This window comes from Lissotriton helveticus, chromosome 12, assembly GCF_964261635.1.
Source record: "Lissotriton helveticus chromosome 12, aLisHel1.1, whole genome shotgun sequence".
Classification (NCBI taxonomy): Eukaryota; Metazoa; Chordata; class Amphibia; order Caudata; family Salamandridae; genus Lissotriton; species Lissotriton helveticus.
Genome location: NC_136073.1, coordinates 454,185,779 through 454,208,867, shown reverse-complemented (window position 1 = coordinate 454,208,867; position 23,089 = coordinate 454,185,779). Strand labels below are relative to the sequence as shown.

Genomic DNA, 23,089 nt, shown 5'->3' with positions numbered 1-23,089 from the left:
CATCTGCCTCCTTCCTATTTACCGACTCTTAAATACGGATTCGGTATGAGTCGGTGTTTAAGAGTCTGTAAATAGGAATTACCTACATCTGGCCCTCGGTCCATTTACGTTTCGGGTAAGCAAATACAGGCCACATTGCAGTAACCAAGACAAGAGGCCGAAGTCAATGTTCGACCAATTAATCCCGTCAACATTCCCTAAGTGAAGGATTCTAGCTTCATAACCTATAATTATATCCATTTTAAATATATCTTATATATTAAAACAAAATAGGAAATCAAAACAAGGATATATATATATATATATATATATATATATATATATATATATATATATATATATATATATATATATATATATATATATACACACACACATATACATACACACACATATACATGTATAGTTCTTATATACTGTACATGGCCTGTACCTATTTCATCAGGAACTTGTCCTTTCGTTGTTAGGGAGCTTCCATTTTCCCCCTTCTCAATCAGGATTTCTGCCTGACTAATCAGTGACACATCCTCTTTGGGTTCCTCCTCAGCTGTTCTCGGTTCTCCCTGTACAGGATGCATGTTTGACTCTCTAAATAAAAAACGATAGACATTCGTCAAAAATGATGATGATGCATTAATGAGCATGACTCTCAACAAATCCAAGTTATTCTGTTCAAATATCATACATTTGTCGGAAACTTAATGATCATTTGTTTATAATTTGATCTAAGAAGGCATTACCTTTGGCGCATGAATGTTGAAGTGCCCACAATATTAGCAGGCTATCGGATTCCTGTGACATTTCTCAGATTCGCATAGGTTCTGTGGAAATGTGCGACAGTTGCAGGTTTTGAGAAATTTTCCTGGAAAGCATTTCTGAATTCTTACATATGCTAATGCAAAGGCTTTTCTATATGTGTCATTCTAAATGGTGTGCAAAATTCAAATTTAAATCAATCAGAATGTCCTCCTCACCAGCATTGAACTACGTGTGTGAATCCACCTATGGTGTGGTTTTGTTGGAATGTATGGACGAGAAAGAAAGACCATTATTAATATTTTATAAACAAATCTTGAGGTGCAAACAGAAGCATTTGTGATGTGGGTGGTGCCGTGCAGATCCACTAAGGGGTGGCCTTTGGATTTTGTGCAATTGCTACTAAGTAAGGTCTGGTCTCTCACAAGCACACAGCCCTTACAATATCTAGGAAGAAAGCAAAGTGGGCTTAACAAAAGGAATCACGGGCCAGATGTAGGTAATTCATATTTACCGACTCTTAAATACCGAATTTTACCGATTCGGTATTTAAGAGTCGGTAAATATGAAGGGGGGAGATGTAGGTATTTCCAGATGTTGAAATACCGAATCGTTAGAATTCGGTATTTACCGATTCGGTAAATACCGAATCGGTATTTCCTATTGATTCCTATGGGCTGTGAAGCCCATAGGAATCAATGGGAAATACCGATTTGGTAATTACCGAATCGGTAAATACCGAATTTTGAAGGGTGCAGGGGGTGTCACTTTGACACCCTCTGGCACCCCAAAAATAGGCATGTGCGCCATGTGGCACACAGACATGCCCTAAGGGCATGTCTGTCTGTCACATGGCTAGGTGTGCATGCACACATGTGCATGCACACCTGAATTCGGTATTTTAACACCCAATTGGATTGTGTGGTAAAATACCGAATTTGTAGGGCCTTTGGGACTCAGAAGAGTCCCACCTACATCTGGGATTTACAGATTCGGTAAAAATACCGATTCGGTATTTTACAGAATCGGTGAATTTACCGAATCGGTAAATTTACCGATTCTGTAAAATTATGCCCCTACATGCCAAATCTTAAATACCGGTCGGTAACGGCCGAAATCGGCCGTTACCGACCGGTATTTAGGCTCCTACATCTGGCCCCAAATCTCTTGATTTGTGTTTCTACTGTTTGTTGGCAGCATCAAATGTTGACATTTTCGGAAGATATTAGATCAATTAAGGCTGGCCAAAGCAGAGTCAGAGTGGGAAACAAAACGAGCCCTAGCAAATATGCTCCAACTGCTACATATTGTGCCTTTAGCATGAGTGTAGCAAGAGGGCTTGATTCACTCCACACGTTTTGCCTGTATTGTGGTATTTTTCCACTTCTAAAGAAAGGTATTAAAAAAATGGCTAAAATTATGCAAATTAAAGAATTACGGGCCATATGTAGGTAGCCCAATTGCGATTGCAAATGCAGAAATTCTCAGAATTTCTGCTTCTGCGATCGCAATTTGGGCAGTGTGGTATATAGCACACAAAAACCCACACGCAAAATAAGTTATTGCAAAATTTGCAATTCCTTATTTTGCGAATGCATTTAAGTAATCCCAGATTGCGATTCCTTAAATGCAATGTAGGAAGCACCCAAGTTGTGCGATTTTGGCTTAAGGAATCGCAAATTACCACCAACTTCAGGTTGGTGGTAATTTGCGATTTTTTTGTAAAATGCAAATTTTTGCATTTTTCAAAGTGCCATGTGGCGCACATACATGCCCTTAGCGCATGTATGTGCGCCACATGTGCACACATGTTTATTTCAGGGGTGCAAAAGGGTGTCCTATTGACACCCTTGACACCTTGAAATTGCATTCTCAATTTGCGATTCTCTATTTGAGAATCGTAAATTGAGAATGTCTTCCCATTCATTCCTATGGGCCTTCTAGCCCATAGAAATTAATGGGAAGGTATTCCTTATCTGTGAATCTCAATTTGCGATTTGCAAATAAGGAATAGGTGGGATTCTCAAAATATTTTGTTAATCCTACCTACATTGCGTTTTGCGATTCTCTAATTGCGATTCCCTAAAAATCCCAATTTGAGAATAGCAAAACACCTATTACCTACATATGGTCCTACATTTGGAATTAATTGGCTAAGCTCTTTCAGAGCTGAGGACACTAGGAATCGAAAAGTGAATATGAGTTGAACCATTGATTCAAAGTGTCAAAAGCAGCATTGGTATTTTGTTTTGCCAGGGCCCTGTATACAGTTCAAATAAATAAAAGTGTTCTTTTGAAGTTATTCATGAACCCCACAACTAGTTTATCAGGAAATGGAACATTCAGGAAACCCAACTTTCCTACTCCACAGAGACTGATTTTAGTGGCCTTTGCAGAGCTTTACTTGTAAATGAGTTCAGTTTCTGTGAGAAGTTGGCCTGGTATATGATGTCCACAGTTCTGTGGGCACCTTGTATCAGTCCAAACAATCCCTTATGGTGATGGTTGTAAGTCAACCTTATAGACAAGCTATCCTAGGGGTAGCATGGACTAAGCAGCCTTAAAGGCTTAACTCAAGAGGGCATGTGAAGCCAGCTGTTTTACCATATGCAATCCTGTAATATCAAATGAAAGGACACCACACAAGTTATATATTATAAAAATATATGTATTTATTCTCAGAATAATCCCCACTACTCTTTATGAGCAATGAAGCACAAGCGTTTAAACAAAAGCACAATATAACATATACAAGTTGCACGTTTTTGGATGAGGCCGGTGGCAACTCAAACCATATATCAAAAAAGTGGTATAACAATCACTAATCGATCGGGGGTAAGGCCTAGGGCCTTGGGAATCGCTGGGACTACACTGGACTAACCACAGTTAGGACGGGAGTAGCCCGCGGGATTCGGTGCAGTGCCTAAAGCACAATCTTGCACCAATGTAAAGTCAATGGTGCGTAAAAGTTATCGTGTTACAGTTTTAAGAGTCTTCCGACTGGACTAGAAGGACAAAACTTTAGACTTAGACACTAGAGGTGTAAACCTGTACAGGAGCATCGGCGTTCAAGAGTTACCTCACCCACAGGAAGCGGGTGCACAGGTGCAAAGATGTGTCGGGTTTCGTCACGCAGTTCTAAGGTGCCTGGAGATGAAGATGCTGCAGGCGTCCAGAAGAGAAGTGTCCGGTGCGATCCAAGGGTGGATCGAAGTTGAAGAGTACCTGAAAGCAGAGGGGACAGAGTCTGGGTCACTAGCCAGTGACCAGGAAGGAACCAGGAAGGAACCAGGCAATGTTGGGCGCAATCAGGTCGATGTTGTGTAGCTTCTCTCCGCTGCCACGTGGTCTCTGGGGCACCGAGGATGTCCTGGAGTGAATCACAAGCTGTCCCACAAAGGCTCTCGCTGTCGGCGGTGTCGGCTTCAAGATCGGAGTCAACAGGCCTTGGCAAAGGCAACCCACCCAGGATTCGAAGATGGCTTAACACTCGGACCAGCAAGGTCTGAGCGAGTGCTCCTTTTCAGGGGAGCGAGGGCCAGTCTGGAGCAACCAGACCAGCTGTGTAAATTCAAGGGTTCGTCGGTTCTGGGGCCACTAGCCAACGGGCGAGCGACCGGACCAACGCGGCGAGCAGGAAAATACAAAAGGGCCCCACGCAGCACTCATCGAGTGTGGAGGGGTGAGCTTCGGTGCAAAAGCTGCTCGGGGCTAGAGCTTCTCAAACTCCAATGCACAGATTCGAGGGAGCCTCGGATGTTGCACGGTCAGCGTTTTGTTGTTCCTCCAAGATGGCCGCTCCCACGCTTCAGGTTGCCTCCACGGGTCTCAGCTCTGCATAGACTGTGGATCGGGCTGTTAGAAGTCATGATCGCTGGCTCTTGTTGATCTCTGTCGCTCGAGTTCCGGCGGGAACTACAACAAAGCAAACGTCGAGGTGCTGGATGGTGCCTGTTTGCACAGGGTGGTCACTCCTTGACCACAAAGGAGATTCTTCAGTCTTCCACGTCGAGTGGGATGTCTAAGGGTCCAGAGTTTCGTTTCATAAGTTTCAGTCAGGATAATCTGATGTGCATTGGCACTGCTCCCACCTATATTCCAAATCTGGGGGCTGGATTACCTGCTAGGTCCCTCCTATGGGTGGGACCCAGGAAGGGGCTGGTTACACCCCTTTCCCTTTGTCCAGTTTGCCGCCAGGACTGGGGCAGGATGGCCCCAGAACCGGTTTGACTGGAATCTGCCCAGGGACACCTTGTGCGCCCCAGGCAGTGTCTAGTTTCTTTCAACCCTCCCTGCTACAATCCACTATCTCCTGTCTGGGGTGGTGTGACACCTCCCTGTGACAGGAGATCCTTTGATCAAGCCTCCTCTGTCGAGTTTCGGTCAGCAGCAGGAGGCCAGACTCGTGTCTGTGGCAGCAGCATCCATTTTGTGATGCTGGGGCTCTGGTTAGGATTAACCGCATTTGCAGTAAGTAACATGTCTTCCCCTCCTAGAGGGGTGGGATGCTGCCCCCGTCATCAGAACTGGCGAGGGGGTAGTATTCCACATTGTATGACACCCAACACGACATGTTTTGATAAAGTCAAACCGGAGTTGCAATAACCGTAAGGATTATAATGCACTTAAGAGTATATGGTATGGCAGTATCACTGGAACAGCTATAAGGAAATGGTTCCGAAAGCTGCAGACAGGCTCAGCTCATGCTAGAGCACCATCTCACATAAAACCAAGCACTCTGCCTCCAGGATTGTTAAGGCCTGCTATAGGAGTGGCTGATAGGTATATATGTGTCCAGATATAGGTTTAGGCATAGGTATCCTATACCTAAGCAAGGGGTGTTTACACCACCTTGCCCCAGCTGTGTGATCAGCCAGTTGTGTCAATTTAAGAACCAGCCAGGGGTGGCAAAAGATATGCTGCAGCCCCTGGTAGGCCTTCGATGCCCCTATGCCCTGGGCACCTATAGTGCACTGTACAGGGGCTGACAAGGAGTCCAGTACCAAATTGGTTATGCACCTAGGGTGCATGGAGTCCATTTTAAGGGAGAGCAGATAGCCTGGGACCCTGATTAGCAGGATCCCAGGCCAACTAAGTCGAAAACCAGCTAAACACTAGGCAAAAAGTTTGGGGTAACCATAGTCAGATATCCATCCTCCTACAGTTTCAAATGTAATATTAAGCTTAAAAAGATAGATTTACACATTCAGTTTGAAAATCTGCATAGATTGAAAACGTTTAGGGATCGAATATTTATCCCAGTTTGCTCTGATTTATTTAAACACTTGTAGCCATTAAATACTTCAGAAATGTACCGATGGTTTGACGAGGCTGCATTACGAGTAAAACCTTGAAGTGAAACAATGAATTAATACTGTTTGTAACTTACAATTTGGTAACCAGTAAAATAAACGGTAATTACAGTTTATATTTTCAGCCAGAGTTGCCATCTGATCTGCATTTTAACCTCACTGATTGTAGCGTGATCTGGCTGCCTCCTGAGCCACTGCAAAAAAGATAATGTTATAAATGGAAGGGGACGGCAACTAGGACGTGGAGCGTAGTGGGAAGGCGAGGGTGGCTCATAACCATTTTGATGGCAAGATCTATTATCACATTGAATTGGCAATGGAAGAACTACCTTTCTTGGATCAGTGCATAAAGAGGAAGATATTTAGGCTAAGCGTGTTGGGGCTTTGAACAAATTTATTAGGACAGGGTCAAGGTTTGATAACTATTTAATAATAAATTCATATGTGCATTCAGATAAAAACATTATTATTTAATTTAATGAGGACGATTTACTGAAGATATGAAGATAAAAATTTGAAAGGTCATATCTTTTTGATTGTCAGTTGGACCCTGTTTCTTGTTATTTGATTATTCATACCTGGGAGAAATTGGGTTTTGGTTGTCTGGGGTGTGAGCCTTGGTCTATCAACAGTCACAATCCCTTGCAGGGTGACCCACAAAAAGTCACTAAATTAACCTCTGCTTAACCCTGGGTAGGTTGGCACAAACGGCAGTCAGGCTTAGATTAGACCTAATGTGTAAAGTACTTATGCAGTACACAAACAGTAACAAAGTGAAAACACAATACAGGAAAAACCCCACACCAATTTAGAAAAATAGAGTACATTTTAATAAATTAGTTGGCACCAAAACGATAAAAAATCCAATAGGTAGAACTGGAGTTATGGATTTTCAAGGTTTTTGGGAAAACGAACACCTAAAAGATTAAAGTGCCAGCCGCGGACATCTAGTCGCACAAGACCAGATCATTGTCGAAAAATATGTCAATTTATATGTGGATAGTAGGGTGTGGATAACTTATCAGTAACCCAACACTGCTTCCACATAGACTTCATGTACCTGGACATGAAGTTGGTGCCCTTCTGACACCACTTCCTGGGGGAAACCCAATCTGGTGAAAATCCCCATCAGGGCCCTGGTCACTACAGGTGCAGTGACGGTCCTCAGAGGTATGGCCTCTCTGATCCTAGTGCCATTGTCCACCAAGGACAGGATAAACCTGTTGCCTAAGGCTGTCATGAGGTCCAAGGGTCCTACAATATCCATGCCCACGGTCTGAAAGGGAATTTCAACTACAGGCATGGGAATCATGGGAGCTTTTAGCTTTTTCTTAGTCTTCCCACTAGCCTGGCAAGTAAGACAAGTCCCACAGAACTCATCAGTAGCTGTCTTCTTTCTGGGCCAATTGAAGTGGGTGGCAAGTCTGGCAAAGGCCTTGTCCTGCCCCAGATGTCCTGCCAGGGGTCTCTCATGAGCCAGCCCCAGTAGGAGGGCCCTGTAACATTGGAAAACTACCAACACCCACGTTTGGCCCATGTTTCCAAGCCTTTGACTCACTATACAGGGGGTCATTGTCTCAATATATAAGGTGTTCTCCAGAGGTGTCCCGAGCTATCAGGGCTTCAGCTTGCCGACTCATGCCTTCAAAGGCCTCCTGGCTAGCCATGGACCTGGTGGTCACACAAACCCCCTCAAGCAACCCTAACATTTCTAGGTGTAACCTGAGCGCCACTTCCTTCCAGGCAGTGTGCTCCGGGTCATTCCCTAAAAGACAGTCCATGGGCATGGCTGGGCTCACAGCAACTATCAGATGATCTGAGACCCCCTCCACCAAGAGAATCAGAGTGACAGGGTAGTGACTCTCGCGGTTGTCTGCTACTACAACCTGTTGGAAAGTATTGGGTATCACCTGCTCTGAGGACACCAGATGACACCTGACAGTAGCTGTCTTCTTTCTGGGCCAATTGAAGTGGGTGGCAAGTCTGGCAAAGGCCTTGTCCTGCCCCAGATGTCCTGCCAGGGGTCTCTCATGAGCCAGCCCCAGTAGGAAGGCCCTGTAACATTGGAAAACTACCGACACCCAAGTTTGGCCCATGTTTCCAAGCCTTTGACTCACTATACAGGGGGTCATTGTCTCAATATATAAGGTGTTCTCCAGAGGTGTCCCGAGCTATCAGGGCTTCAGCTTGCCGACTCATGCCTTCAAAGGTTGGGCAGTTTTTCTGTGCCTTGCAGAACTACTACCTGGTGGGTCCCCCTTCTGTTTACCATCCTGCAAGCTTAGGCAGGTCACCAAGGGAGGCAGTGTTTTCCACAGTACACCCAGGGATAGCCTACACCAGCACTCCATCCACCTCTACAGTGTGACATTCAGGGGCTAGTTCCCACACCCCATTCCCACACCCCCTGCCTTTCCCTTTCCAGCTCGAAGACCTTTTTGGCTCCCCTCCTGGCTAGCCATGGACATGGTGGTCGCACAAACCCCCTCAAGCAACCCTAACATTTCTAGGTGTAACCTGAGCGCCACTTCCTTCCAGGCAGTGTGCTCCGGGTCATTCCCTAAAAGACAGTCCATGGGCATGGCTGGGCTCACAGCAACTATCAGATGATCTGAGACCCCCTCCACCAAGAGAATCAGAGTGACAGGGTAGTGACTCTCGCGGTTGTCTGCTACTACAACCTGTTGGAAAGTATTGGGTATCACCTGCTCTGAGGACACCAGATGACACCTGACAGTCATCCTGGCTCCAGTGTCTCTCAGAGCCTCTACCCTCTGCCCACTGATGGTGACCCACTGCTTATACTTTGATGTATTTGAAGGCATTGAGGCTTTGAGCACCATCTACTTGTCACCTAGGGACACTAGGGTAACCTCACTAGTCTCCCACACACTAACTAAGGCCATCTCCTCCCCAAGCGCTACACTGGCCAATCCCTGTGACTGCCCACCATTGGGGACAGTGCCCTTTTGGAGCACTTGGCATCGCCTTCAACATTCCCATATTGGTAGAACTCATAGCACTTCGGGACTAATTTTCCAGTATTCTGGTCCATGAAGCCTCTCTTCTGGTGGCCAGATTGGGGCCCTTTTCCCGGTGAACTGGCTTGGGGGCCTAGAGAGAACTCCATAGTTTTATTTTTGTCTCCTCCCACTTTCTTCTATTGGGAACCCTGACCCCCAGATGCCTTCTTAGACACCCCGGTGATTACCCAGAGGTCTGCCTCCTCGTCAAGCTTCTTGGGATCAGTAAGCCTGATATCCACTAGGTGTTGGTGCAGCTCTGTAAAACAAATATTGAGCATGTGCTCCCTCAAAATTAGGTTGTACAGACTAGTAAAATCACCAACTTTGCTTCCCCTCACCCATCCTTTCAGTGCCTTGCTTGCATAATCTACGATGTCCACCAAGGACTGTTTGGGAGTTAGTGGCTGTCCCTGAACCTCTGACAGCACTTCTAAGGGTCAGCTCAAATTTAGCAGAAAGTAGGGTTTCATGGGGGCATACCTGGTTTGATCCTCTTCCTCTAGCGTAAGGAGTCTATCCCTCACCACCGTGGGCATGGTGCTTTCACAGGCTACCCTCCATCCCCCAGTACTCATCTGGGACCGTGTATACCCTGAGAACAACTTCATATGGAGTAAACCACTTGTCTATATCATCTCCCACCACAAAGTTAGGCAATTGATCCTGTGGTATCAGACTCTTACCTCTACCAATGTTCCCGCTACGCTGAAGCACCGAGTCATTTCCTGGTAGACACCCATTAAGGAGTCCAATCACAGAGGGCGGAAGGAGGAGCTAAGGCTGAAACTGGCCATTTAATGCCGTCGCAGCGCGGGAGTGATGGTGGCGTGCCAAAGGCAAGCCCGTCTGTGCCAGTCCGCGGCCGTCTGGGGCCAAGGCCAGCCACTATGTCCAAATTCTAAACTATACCTCGTCAGAACTAAAGCTGCTACACCCAAAAAAACTACCCCTTCAATCTCTTCACTGGCCCCAGACTTTTCCAGAACTTGATCATTCTCCCCAAGAAGAGAGTTCAGCTATAGGTTTCGGTCATACAGTGTAGGGCGCTCATACAGTGCTGACAGAATTGATGGTAATGAATAGAGTTAGAATAAGTTGAAACGGTGCATACAGTATAGAGGGAAACCTAAGTGCCTCTCAAAGGTGAGCAGACCTAGAAGCGTCTGAACACTTGAATACAATGAACAACAGGTACCGTGCACACGTGTGGTACAGTCGTATTCTGTGATACAAAATTCAAAAGACAAAGAGGAACTTGAAAATCAATCAATGGTCAGTTGTATTGGTTCAGTGTAGATTTTTTATTTCTTAGTCTTGTTTTTATAGCAAACGCCAGCCGACACGTGTTTCGTCATCAGGGTACAACCTGTGACTCATCAGGGCTGAAAGGCGTATCAAGAATCTGGGATAGTATTCTTAGCTACTGAAGTGAAAAGGTCGACGCCAGCTAGTGTGAAAGCTGCAACGTCGCGACGCCAAGCAGTGGATAATGCTGCTGGTGGACTCTTCGGATCGTGAGGCATGCTCCAAACCGGGGTCTGGCAATATGTCTTGCACTACATATTTTCATGCACTACATACAACCTTTTCACTTCAGTAGCTAAGAATACTATCCCTGATTCTTGATACGCCTTTCAGCCCTGATGAGTCACAGGTTGTACCCTGATGACGAAACACGTGTCGGCTGGCGTTTGCTATAAAAACAAGACTAAGAAATAAAGAATCTACACTGAACCAATACAACTGACCATTGATTGATTTTCAAGTTCCTCTTGGTCTTTTGAATTTTGTATCACAGAATACGACTGTACCACACGTGTGCACGGTACCTGTTGTTCATTCTTCCCAAGAAGTAGGAAATACTCAGAGACGGTATAACCACAGGGCCTCGGAACTAACAGTCACATACCTAAACACGGGTTCCCTGGCGAAACACAAAGTAGATATTTTTCACCTACTGGACTCAACTAAACCGGATGTTCTTTTATTAACCACAACTGGGCTCTCACAGGAGTCTGGCCCTGATATTTTTGCCGCCCTCCCCAACAACTACTATATTCTCCAGGTGAACCGGCCAGCTGGGAATATTGATGGAGGGGTAGCCGCTATAATACGTCAGGAATAAAAAGTCACCACACTCACTATGTTAGACACACCCTCAGTGGACAATCTAGTCATTACATTGGAGTCAGCCCTGGCACCATTAATTTGTGTACTGCTTTATAGGCCCCTTCCGAGTATGCCCCTTTTTCCTCAAATATTGGGTGAGCAGGTGGCCCATCTAACAATCAACCACGCCATACCTTTGCTGTTTGGCGACTTTAATTATGGGCCAATGATGCATTAGGCTCATCACATTTTGCAGAATTGACAGATCTACTCAGTAGGTTGAACTGTACTCAACATGTAACATCCCCTACACACATCAAAGGACACATACTTGATCAAATTTGGACATCTAACCTTGCAGTGCCCACCCTGACAGTGTCCCCTTGTACATGGTCTGATCACTCCTTAATAAAGTTTGCAATCAACAACATAACTACAGACAACCCCCCCGGTCAAAGTAGGGTTCAGGACAAGGAATTGGAATCGCATTGACATGAATGCTTTTTGTAGCTCATAGGCATGAACAGCCCGGAAATAATCATCCTTCTATTAACCTAAGCGAGTAAAATATCACAGCTTGGTTAACAGTAGCTAGACACGAACATGCCCTCCTCAGGACAATAAAAACAGCTAGGCGTCATGAGGCTCAGAGATGATTCTCAGAAGATTTAAAGACTTAAAAACTAGTTCTGTACCAAACTGAAAGGAAATGGAGATGGAACAACTCCCCTGACAGAAAAGACTTATCTAGCTCAACTTAAGGAATACAAAAAATCCATCTTGCTCAACTTAAGGTATACACAAAATCCAATGACCAAGGCCACTTATTTCTCCTCAAAGATCTTGAGCTCTACTAATAGATCTAAGGAAATATTCACAATTGTTAATGAGCTGTCTAACCCCAGCAGAGTCACAATCAAACACATACCTTCCCAAGCACTTTGTAACTCCTTGAAAACATTTTTTATCGACAAAATGATTACGATTAAAGCCAGTATTCCTGGCACTACCATCGACGCTGAAAAACCCCTTTTCCATTCATCAATTTCCTTTTTTGTTTGTTATATTAATCCTCATTTTGCGATTGTATGTATAAGGAGTTTCGGGAGTCTGTTGTTCCAATTGTCTATCCCGTCACAGCCCCATATTCCTCGTGTTTGTTTGGGGAGTATCCCTTTAGGTGTTGGATCCAAACAGATTTCTCCTTTATCCTTTATCATTGTCAATAATTCTATTTTGTAAGGGGGGAGAGCAAGCCATCCTGGCTACTCGTCAGAGAATGATTTCCGCCTGAATTATTGCCATCGCATTAATCATCGGATTTAGTTTCCAGGACCATACGGAAGATATTAGTTAACTATTTGGAAGTACTGTTCCCAGATTTCCCAGAAGTTTGATTTTTTGCCAGTTTTCCCATTCCTATCAAGTTTGTTAGTTTTTAATATGGAGTTTAGCCAGTTTGTGTGTATAGGAGGTGCTGGTTTAACCCAATTTATACAGATCTCTCTCCTTGCTAGTAGTATTAACACAAACAATAGCCCTTCCTGTTTTTTGTTCAACTTACTTGAGTCTATATCATTAGTGAGTTGAATCCCAAAGATAATAAGGGCAATACTTACATCTATTTGATGTCCCAACACCATGGATATCGTCTTACCAACTTCGTGCCAAAAGGAGGTGAGTAGGGGGCATTTCTGGAACATATGGATGTCGTCCGCTTTCTCCATTCCACATTTGGGGCATGGTTTGATGTTTGTTCCTTTAAATTTCGATAATCTTTTTGGAGTCCGGTATGCCCTATGAATTGTGAGCAAGTGGTTCCTTTTCAAGGTGGCTGGTTTTACAGTAGACCAGCATTTTTCTAGAGATTTTTTCCAGTAAGATTGTAGGTCAATTCCAGGCATATCTTTCCTCGATGTTGTTTCAGGGACTGGACATTCTTCCTCTCCGGCCACTATGAAAGCCCAGTACCATATAGATATTTCCTTTTTTATTGGTGTGGATTTCATCATTCCTTCTCCTGATCTTCATAGCCCATTTTTTTTCCGTAAGGGATTTGGCCCAGCTGGTCAACTGATAATATTTAAATTTAGATAAAGCTGAGTTAGTGGATAAGAGTAATTGCTCCCACGTGATTATGGAGTTGTCTATCATGAGTTGCCCCCAGTTTTCGATTCTTGCAGCTTTTAGTGGTAAGGCTAGGGAATCTTTTAAACAGTCTGGTGTACCAGGGGAGTCCCATATCGGAGCTATGATGCTGTAATACGGTATATTTACTGTGTTCCTTATTTGATACCATAATTTTGCAGCATTGTATAACATCTTTAGTTTTATTTTTTTTAAGAATTTTGGGTGGCCAAACTTGTATAAAAAATGGTCCAGATTGCCTGTCATACTCTGTAGAAAAACTGGGTAGGATTGATAATTCCTTAACAGGGATCTCAGGTTCTTAAATTGGAATGCCTTGTAATGTTCGAAAATATCTGGGCTAGCTATTCCTCCTTGCTCTTTTTTCCTCCTTAATTTGCTCCATGCAATCCTTGTACTTTTGGATGACCAAATGCATCTTTTTGGAATTCCAGGGGTATGGTATTAAAAAGATATGTAAATTTGCGTATGATTGACATTTTTATAATGTTGGATCTTCCCAGAAAGCTTAAGGGTAGCCCATCCCACACTTTAAATAGTCTCCTTGTTTCTACTAGGACTCTGTTCAGGTTCAATTGGGGTATTTTTTCTAGATTTTTAGTCAAATTTATCCCCAAGTATTTTATATTATTTCTAGAGTATGGGTTGTTGGGGTGCGTATTCCAGCTCATAGACTCAGTTGTCGTTTGGTTTGTTAAGTAATCTAACACATTGCCAAATTTAACTATCGTATCCTCTATTGCCTCAATGGAGTTTTCAAAGTTATCTGTGAATATAATTATATCATCCGCATAAAGTGCTACTTTTTTTTACCAGTTTTGATATTTGAAAGGAGATATTGAGGAATGATTTCTCAGGGAACATGCAAGTGTCTCAATATAAAGGTTAAAAAGTAGGGGAGATAACGGGCACCCTTGTCTTGTGCTTCTTTGTATTTCGATGTTGCTGGTGAGACTACCGTTAATTAGTATTTTTGCTCTTGGTTTTTTTTATATTTCCCCTATCATATAGCCAAAATTTTCCCCTAGGTTGTATTTATTGATAGCTTGATTTAAAAATGCCCAGTTAACTCTGTCAAATGCTTTAGCTGCATCAAACGTGGTTATGGTGAGAGGCATTTTTTCATAGATGGCTATGTCTATTGTTGCGAACAGTTCGTGTGTTATTTCGTGAATTTGTCTTCCTTTTCTAAATCCTTTCTGGTCGAGGTTGATCAATTTTGATATTACTGTAGATATCCTCTTTGCTATGACTTGCATGAAGATTTTATAATCACAATTTAACAGTGAAATTGGTCTATAGGATTCACAGAGTTTAGGGTTTTTTCCGGGTTTTAAAATGATGCTGATCGTTGCATCAATTTCCGGCAATAAGTAGAGAAGCCCTTTTGGATCTTCTGACCAAAGTCAAATCTGGATCCCCTACTGATAGCTCCCCACCTCATATTTTAAAAGAAGTTTTTACTGTAAACCCTGAGCCAGCCCTTTTTCTTCTAAAAAGAGTCATTGACACAGAGTTGTGTCCCTAGAGCCTTCAAAAAAGCGATCATATTGTTCCTTCTACAAAACCTAGGGCAGACCTTCTGATCCCGAATAACTGCCCCCCCCCCCATCTCCTTGCTTCCCTACCTAGCCACAGTACTGGAATCCCATGTGGCAAAATGCCTCTGTTCATTCACTGAACAGACTCAATACCTTGACCCCCACCAAGCAGGGTTTTGCGCTTTCCATTCAACTGAGGCAGTAATACTGACCGTGCTAGGGGAACTTCGGAGAGAAGCTGACAAGGGCTCTCCCCAGGCTCTGGTACTATTGGATCTTTCAGCAGCATTTGACACGGTCAACCATGGAATTTTAGTGTATCGTGTCAGGGACGCAATACTCTAGAGTTCGGCTCTCAGATGGATTACGTCCTTCTTGGAGGAATACTCCCAGTCTGTTTGGCTCTCCCATTTCACTGCACCTAATATGAAGTCAATGTGCGGAGTACCACAGGGATATTCATTATCCCCCCACCTGTTCAATCAGTATTTACTCTCTTTGATTCTGTCCTTAAGAGAAAGAAATGTGATCACATTAAATTACGCAGATGACCTACAACTAATATTTACCTTTAACAATAAGCCCGATTCTATGTGGGAATTTCAAGCCACCATGCTGCACATCCATAACTGGATGGACAGCAACCACCTAAAGGTAAATCCGGACAAAACCGAGCTGATCCTGATATGAGGTGGTCGAAATCCGTGGAGCTCACAATTCTGGCGAGGTGAGTTGGGCTCTACTCCAACCCCATCCTCCTCAGCTAAGAGTCTCGTGTTCGCAATCAACTGTGACTTATCCATGAAGTCAGAGATTGGAATGGTAGTCTCTACCTGTTTCTTTCAGTTGCGGAAGATAAGGAAAATCACCAGACTCCTTAATAGGGAAGTGTTAGTGCGGGTTGTTTTAGCCATGGTCTTGTCCTACATAGACTATGCCAACTCACTGTACATTGGCCTCCCATTATATTTTATCAAAAGACTGCAACTTGACTGTGCTGCCCGCGACCAAAGTGAATAACAGCGGCGGCCCAATCCGGAAGTCGCCGGTTGGGTCCGCCGAAGACGCCGATTTTCCAGGTGCGATTGCAGCGCGCGGAACCAGTGCTATCGTGGGACCATCTCGGCCCCCCCCCCCCTCCCCTTCCTCATTGATTTGCTGATGCCCTGCTGTGTTGGGGAGCCCGGGACCCGGTGAGATGCCTCAAGCCGGCGGAGACTGCCACAGTGGATCCTGAGTTCGGCTGGGGGGTGAGTGTGGATCAGGGCTTCGCTGTGGGCTTACAGTATTATCTTATTCTACTCTTTTTACTGTATGCATTATATTTTGCAACCAGTTTTACGATTGTAGCAGTTCATTTCTTATGCTTGAGAAAGAAGACTGTTCAATAAATCCTTTTATTGAAAACGCCCGTCTATCTATTTCTCTGCACCTCTGGTTAAACGAAGCATGCATGATTGACTGAGTGAAATATCTATCTATTGTTTCCACGACTCTGAAGATCAGTTTTATCTTGTGGAAACAAAGTTGTCATGTTTATGCGTTTGTCAGAAACTAAATCCCTTCTTGTGAACTCGAGGAAGTTTCATGTGACCTCTGAGCTAGCTGGCACTCACAATTAAGTCTAATATATTTCGATAGAGACCTAGTCGACATAAATCCTACGTCACATCTATAGGATATATTATTCCAATGCGCAGAGCCTATTGGGACTATAGGAACTACACTACAGTATATGTGCGACCATTAGCGAACGTAATTGAAAGCTGGTTCACGATTGTCTCCTATGCAGATAACACGTAGCTCATCATTACGCTATCAAAAAACTTCACCCATGGGGGCGTGGCTTGGCCGCCCAACATGGCGGACGTGCTTTGGCAAGGCTCCCCAAGCCTGACATTAATCCGCCAATCATCCTTCAGTTCACTTATCCATCTTTCTATCTCGAGATGTGGTGATGCCTGGTGATACTACTCTGTAGTCGCTGGCAAGTTCCCAAGACTTGATAGCTGGGGCCCAGCGGCGTAGCTAGTGACTGAGATGGAGCGCACTGACTGCCTTCCCGGCGCATGCTCGACGGTGGGGGATAAGACTGGAGCAACGGAACCTCGCGGTCGAGGCCAATGGGGTCTGAGTCCATTGGAGCGCGATCGAGGACATAGGGCTGGGACGACCGAGTACTCGGCGGCCAGATCGGGTCACGGTATGGGGACCAGTTTGTAGCCGGCATTACTACGGGCCAGGTGCGCTGATGATTCGGCTGAAATGTGCCCCACCGCTACGGATTGTGTGAGGCCTGAAGTCAATGTAAAGAACTTACCAAATGCCAATACTGCTTCCTTATTTGAACTCTCTCTTCTGTGTAGTCCTATTGAAAGTGCAACAACATGGACTACAGACTCCTTTTTCTTTTTATTTAATTTTTCACAGCATATCAAAATGTGATCATTACTTTTCTCTTTTTACCCTATTCTAACATCACACTCCTAATACTCACTAATAACACACCTTTTAATCTCATTCAACTTTCCACCATTTATTCATGTCCCATCTCACCACACTCTTCTCTTCTATTCATTCGCTGCACATAACCCATCCACCATATTTCTTAATGAAACGTTTTAGTCCCTATCTCTAAACCTAGCCATAGTTGACACTATAAACACAAAAATTCTGATATTTCCAATGATTCAAACTTTGTTTAAAAGTCTTATGGCTAATAACACAAAATAGTCTACGCGTTTCGAACTCTTGCCCTTTCTAGAGTTCTCTTCAGGACCACGCAGCTGAAACACAAAGCAAAAATGAAAATAAAACTTAGATTCCCTCTTAGAAGGCCACCATCTCTTTAGGTCACAAGTGTTTCATTGCCTGAGAAATATCACCTTATCTAAACCTTGCTTGGTCAATCAGAACCTTTCAATGCCAGAGCATGTACCTGTATTAGATCAACAAATAAATAAGCCTTAGTAGATGTCCTTCTTTATATTTATAAGTAGTACTGGTTTGATAATAGAAACAGACTTATATTAGCATTCCGAATCTCAGCCTACTTTTCTCAAGGATGGCGAAGTGTGAATGTCAGGCGCCTAAGGACAATAGAGGTCAGTTAGAGGTGCGTCTAGCGGTGGACTTTGGACACACTACGTGTATTCAATAATGGTTTGCAGAAGGATTCTTACTTGCGCAGTAGTAATGCTGCACGCGGGGGGGAGAGAGTAAACAAGTCCTTATCTCTATGTAGTGAGTTCTTGCCGTAATTTAGACCTACAAATCAAACGGTCAAATTATTCGTTGGCACCGTTTTCAAAACAAATTACCTTTCGGTATTGTCACGCTTTAAGCGATTCTCACCTCCTGTTATGTTATGTTATGTTAACAAAAACTTCTATAGCGCACAGCTGCCCCAGCAAAGGGGCGTCCTGGCGCTTAGGATAAGCAGAAGAAACATAACACACAAAGAACAACAGAAAAACCCAGGGCCTAAAATATTAAGGTATGAGTGGAAACAGAAAAGTTTTGATAGCCCTCCTAAATTCAAACAAGTCATTGAGGGCACGAATGTGATATGGAAGAGAATTCCAAAGTTTGGCAGCTAAAACGCGGAAGGAACGTCCACCAACTCTGGACAGCCTGAATCGTGGGACAACCACCAGATTCTGGCCAAGAGACCTCAGAGATCGTGAAGGAACATAAGGATTGAGGAGTTTCTCAAGAATCGGAGGGGAAGATAACTTGAGAATCTTAAAAGAGAGACATAAGGTCTTAAAATCAATCCTTTGCGCCATTGGTAGCCAATGGAGTGCACGAATGGTACCTTTTGCAGAGCAGAACCTCGGTAGGCCTACCACGGCCCTGGCCGCAGCATTCTGTACACGCTGTAACCGGACAATTTTCGCTTGATTGGCCCCTAGCAGAAGTGAACTGGCATAATCAAGTCGGGAGAAAATGCTTGCCTGAATAATCAACTGCCTGGTAGGGGCATCAAAAATTTTTAATACGGGCCTCAAGCCCCGTAAAATCCCAAAACAGGTTGCTGCTACTTTTTGGCTGTGTAATATCTTGCCAATGACTCATGGAACCATGAAGACGTCCGCAGCCACAGCGTCTATTCGTCCGCGTTGTTTGCAAATGAGCAGCGAACCGGCTTCTGAGTCGGTGTTCTTCAGTCGAATCTGTAGTGATAAAAAATCGATTGTAACTCTTCGTTCGTGGGTCTCCTGACCTTAACAGGCGCAGCATGTCCAATCCTTCAGAATTACCTGTTTTGTTAGATCCAGTTCTTAGTGAACGCTCTCGGGATGCTGTCACCTGTGTGTTCTCACTGCAAAGGAACGCATCTGAGGCGGTGCCACGTTACGTATTTATCAAGGCAGCCTGGGAGTTGTAGTCAGTATAACGGTCATTAAAGTTATACTTCCAAGAACTTGCATGTTATCCTGGAGTACGCTTTACTCCTCCATGGGTCTGAAGCCTTATCTGATATTTACATCACGAATGCTAATCTTCTCCAAAAATTGTTTGTCGTAGTATACAAAGCCATGTTTTTATAAACTTTATTGATGTATGTTTGCACGAACATTACTGGCAATTCTGACCAATCAGCTTACGAACCAGGAGGGGGACCTCAGGAATGTTACTATTACGTTGGCCGAACTGGTGCTTTGCGGATTGAGACAGAGGCTGCTGCTCCCGCTGGAGACTCCCTGGGGATGGACGGCGCTGCTCGGAAGCAGGTAGCAAGCTGAGCTCCAGGGCCTGACCTCGGGGGACACCAAGCGGAATGCAGATGGTGCCGGGAGGATCGGGAGAGACACCCGGGCACCAGCGGTCTGGTGAGTGAAGGAGAAGTGAGGTGGGAGGAGTGCCGTCCACCATTTCACTACGCAGCGTGGCGGAGAACACCAAGTGGCACACCTGCCAAGGCACTAAGCAGCGCCCTGAGAGAGTTGGAGAACATAAGCTGCTCAAAAGTAAAGGCTTCCTCGCCCTCTCAATAGAAATCCCACAATAACGTCTGAAAAGGGAACAAACACGAGCGGCGCCTGACTCCAATATGGCGCTCGCGCGGGACAAAAGGCCTCGCAAAGACGCCAAGGCATCATGCGAGTCAGGAAATCCACTATAGGAAAGGGGCGCCCCCTTGCTCCTTGCGGTGCAAAATAACAGAGCACCTGGCACCAATGTGACACAACAAGAGTGAGGAGCACTATTGGGCAACATCCAGGCCGGCTGGCAAAGGCAACGGGATGCAGCGAACGCCACAACCTTTGCCTAGGTGAGCGATTGGGAGCTTAGGTCATATCAGACCTCATCACGGACAGGAAATTAGACATACTGTTCGTCACTGATATCTGGATGGACAACGCTTCAGATCCCGATCTAGTGGTTGCCGTTCCATCTGGATATAAAATCTATCGATATGATAGACAAAGAAAGAAGGGAGGTGGTTTGGGAATTATTGCCCGCAACACCTTCATGGTGACGCTGTCTCCTATACTCTCACCATCTTGTGAAGCAATTCATTTTTCCATTATGTTAACACCCTTGCATAACTTCAAAGGAGTCCTCCTGTATAGACCTCCAGGAGCACGTACACAATTTCTCTCCAATTTGAACTTAATGCTCGAATCACTAGAAACAGAGGACTGCTTTACGGTCTTAGGTGATTTTAATTTCCACCTAGAAAAACAAGACAATAATGAAACACATACATTACTGTCTGATATGGAAACCCTAGGACTTTCCCAACTGGTTACTTCATCCACACACGAGGCCGGTCACACTCTGGATGGCATTTTTTCCAACTTTATGGGGATTCATTTACAAGATATCCTTCCGCTCCCCTGGTCCGACCATCATGCCATTCTCTGTGATATTTCAATCAATGATGCTCCACTAGGTAGACCGACCAACCCTGGTCGCACCCCCTTCAAAGCCTGGAACAACCTAAATAATGCAGACTTTAGAGAACTACTAGATAGCACCTGCCCTACCATTTCAGAGGACCCAAATATAGCCATGATTCAATACTAATAGTGGTTAGGTAACACCATAAAAACACTGGTACCACACAAAACCATATCTAGAAACAGGACAGCTCCCTCGGAACCATAGTTCTCGGAGGAGCTTAGAACACAAAAACAAATCTGTAGGAATCGTGAGAGGATTTGGCGCAGATCTTACGACGTAGAAAGCAAATCTCGCTATAAGGAAACACTCGCCAACTACAAAAAAATGATTACTGAGGCAAAAAGGAAGTATTTTTGCGACCAAATAGACAACGCAAAGAACTCAAATAAACAACTCTACGAGGTAGTGAAGCAACTAGCGGGGAATACGCCTGACCTAGCCCCTCCCCCCTCTCAATCCTTCTGCGATGCGTTGGCCAATTTCTTTAACAAAGGTTAATGATATTTATTTAGCCTTTTCTTCCAAAAGATAATCCCATTACATACCCTACTTGCACCAGGCCCTCTGCCTGTTCTTTATCTCAATTTAAAGAAATAACAGAGCAACAAACAATGGACATCATCAAAATTATAAAAACAGGATCGGCTCTAGACCCATGTCCACCAAACGTTTTTCCACCCGTTCTGGACCTAGTAACACCTGTAATCACCCAATTATGTAATATCATGTTTAAATCAGGGATCTACCCCAATGTTTTGAAAAACACCCTCTTAAAGCCACTTTTTTAAAAAACGCATCTGGCCAAAGACGAATTAAAAAACTATAGACCAATAGCTAGTCTTCCTTTTTTGGCCAAGGTGGTAGAGAAAGCTATGAACCAGCAGCTGTCTGAACACATTGAGGAACATCTCCTGCTGGACAATACCCAGTTTGGGTTCCGTAAATTCCACGGCACTGAAACTGCCCTCATTAAAGCCGCCGATGACATCAGAGTCATCAGAGATCAGGGGGGAACAGCAGTACTTGTACTGCTGGACCTCTCTGCGGCCTTCGACACGGTCGATCATTCCATCTTGCTCGACCGTGTCGGAATGATTGGCATCCAACTGGAAGCTAAGAAACTACTGGCCTCCTTTTTGTCTGGCAGGACTTAGGCAGTTAAACTAGGGCCTTTTCAATCAGCCGAGCTCTCTCTACCATGTGGGGTTGCCCAAGGCTCATCCCTCAGTCCGACACTCTTTAACATCTATGTGTCGGACCTAGCAAGAGTCATCAAACAATATGGGATGGGCCTTACCTCCTACGCGGATGACACCCAGTTAGTCCTCGCCATTAACAACGATGGAGAAGAGGTGGCGGAGCGCTTCCCGGAAGGTATGCTGGCAATTGGAGACTGGTTGTCCTCCAGCTGCCTTAAACTTAAGTCCGAGAAGACCGAGGTTGTCATCTTTGGGAAACTTTCCCCACTCTGGTCATCCGTCTGGTGGCCTTCATCCTTTGGAACCCTGCCCAATCCTGTTCCGAAGGTCAGGAATTTGGGAGTCGTTTTTGATGAACATCTGAACTTCTCCGCCCATGCTAATCAGACAGCGGCAACAGCTTTCCATAAGCTAAAACTCATGAAAAAAATCATGCCGTTTCTACCTGACAGTGCAGGCAAAACTCTGGTCAGCACACTTGTACTATCATCACTCAACTACTGCAACGGCCTGTTTGCCAATGCTCAAATTCGGGTTGTTAACAAAATGCAATCAGTACAAAATGCTGCGGCAAGATTGCTTTCCAGAACCCCAAATTCAAACCTATTGCCCAAACTATTCGGAATTTTCCCTGCTTATCGATTAAATATCGAATAAAATTCAAAACACTCTGCCTTGTATTCAAAGCACTGCATAATTTAGGTCCGCAGTTTCTTAGGAACCAGCTTATACCATACCATCCTTCAAGGCAATTGAGATCGGTGACTCTGCATCAATTAACTGTTCCCCGCACAAAAACAGTCTCCTGGGGTGACAGACGCTTCCCAGTCACGGCAGCCAGACTCTGGAATTCACTTCTGCTGGCAATCAGATTAAGTCATTCCCTTCTCTCTTTCCGTAAAGGTTTAAAGACTTGGCTGCTTAACCAATAACCCTCAGGAATCACATCAGAAGAGCTACGAGTTGAGTTTTCAGCGCCGAGACGCCCACTGGCATTCGTTCGCGCTTTACAAATCTCAAAAATAAATAAATAGGTGGGCCACGGGGGCAGCATTCTCTGACCCATACTTCAGCCTACAAAACGG

The 23,089-nt window shown here is 44.5% G+C and overlaps 1 protein-coding gene across 5 annotated transcripts in view; it reads right to left on the bottom strand.

Annotated features, from left to right (window-relative positions):
• The window catches only part of DNAAF1 (dynein axonemal assembly factor 1), a 504,693-nt gene that overhangs the window by 438,772 nt on the left and 42,832 nt on the right, over window positions 1-23,089 (bottom strand). For 4 of the 5 annotated variants that reach the window (XM_078669123.1, XM_078669125.1, XM_078669127.1 and 1 more), the window contains exon 2: window positions 434-588. In XM_078669123.1, coding sequence (XP_078525249.1) covers window positions 434-588 — 155 coding nt within the window. Of the gene's footprint in view, window positions 1-433; window positions 589-740; window positions 822-23,089 lie in introns of all 5 variants that reach the window. The other variant, XM_078669124.1, reaches the window with a different exon arrangement.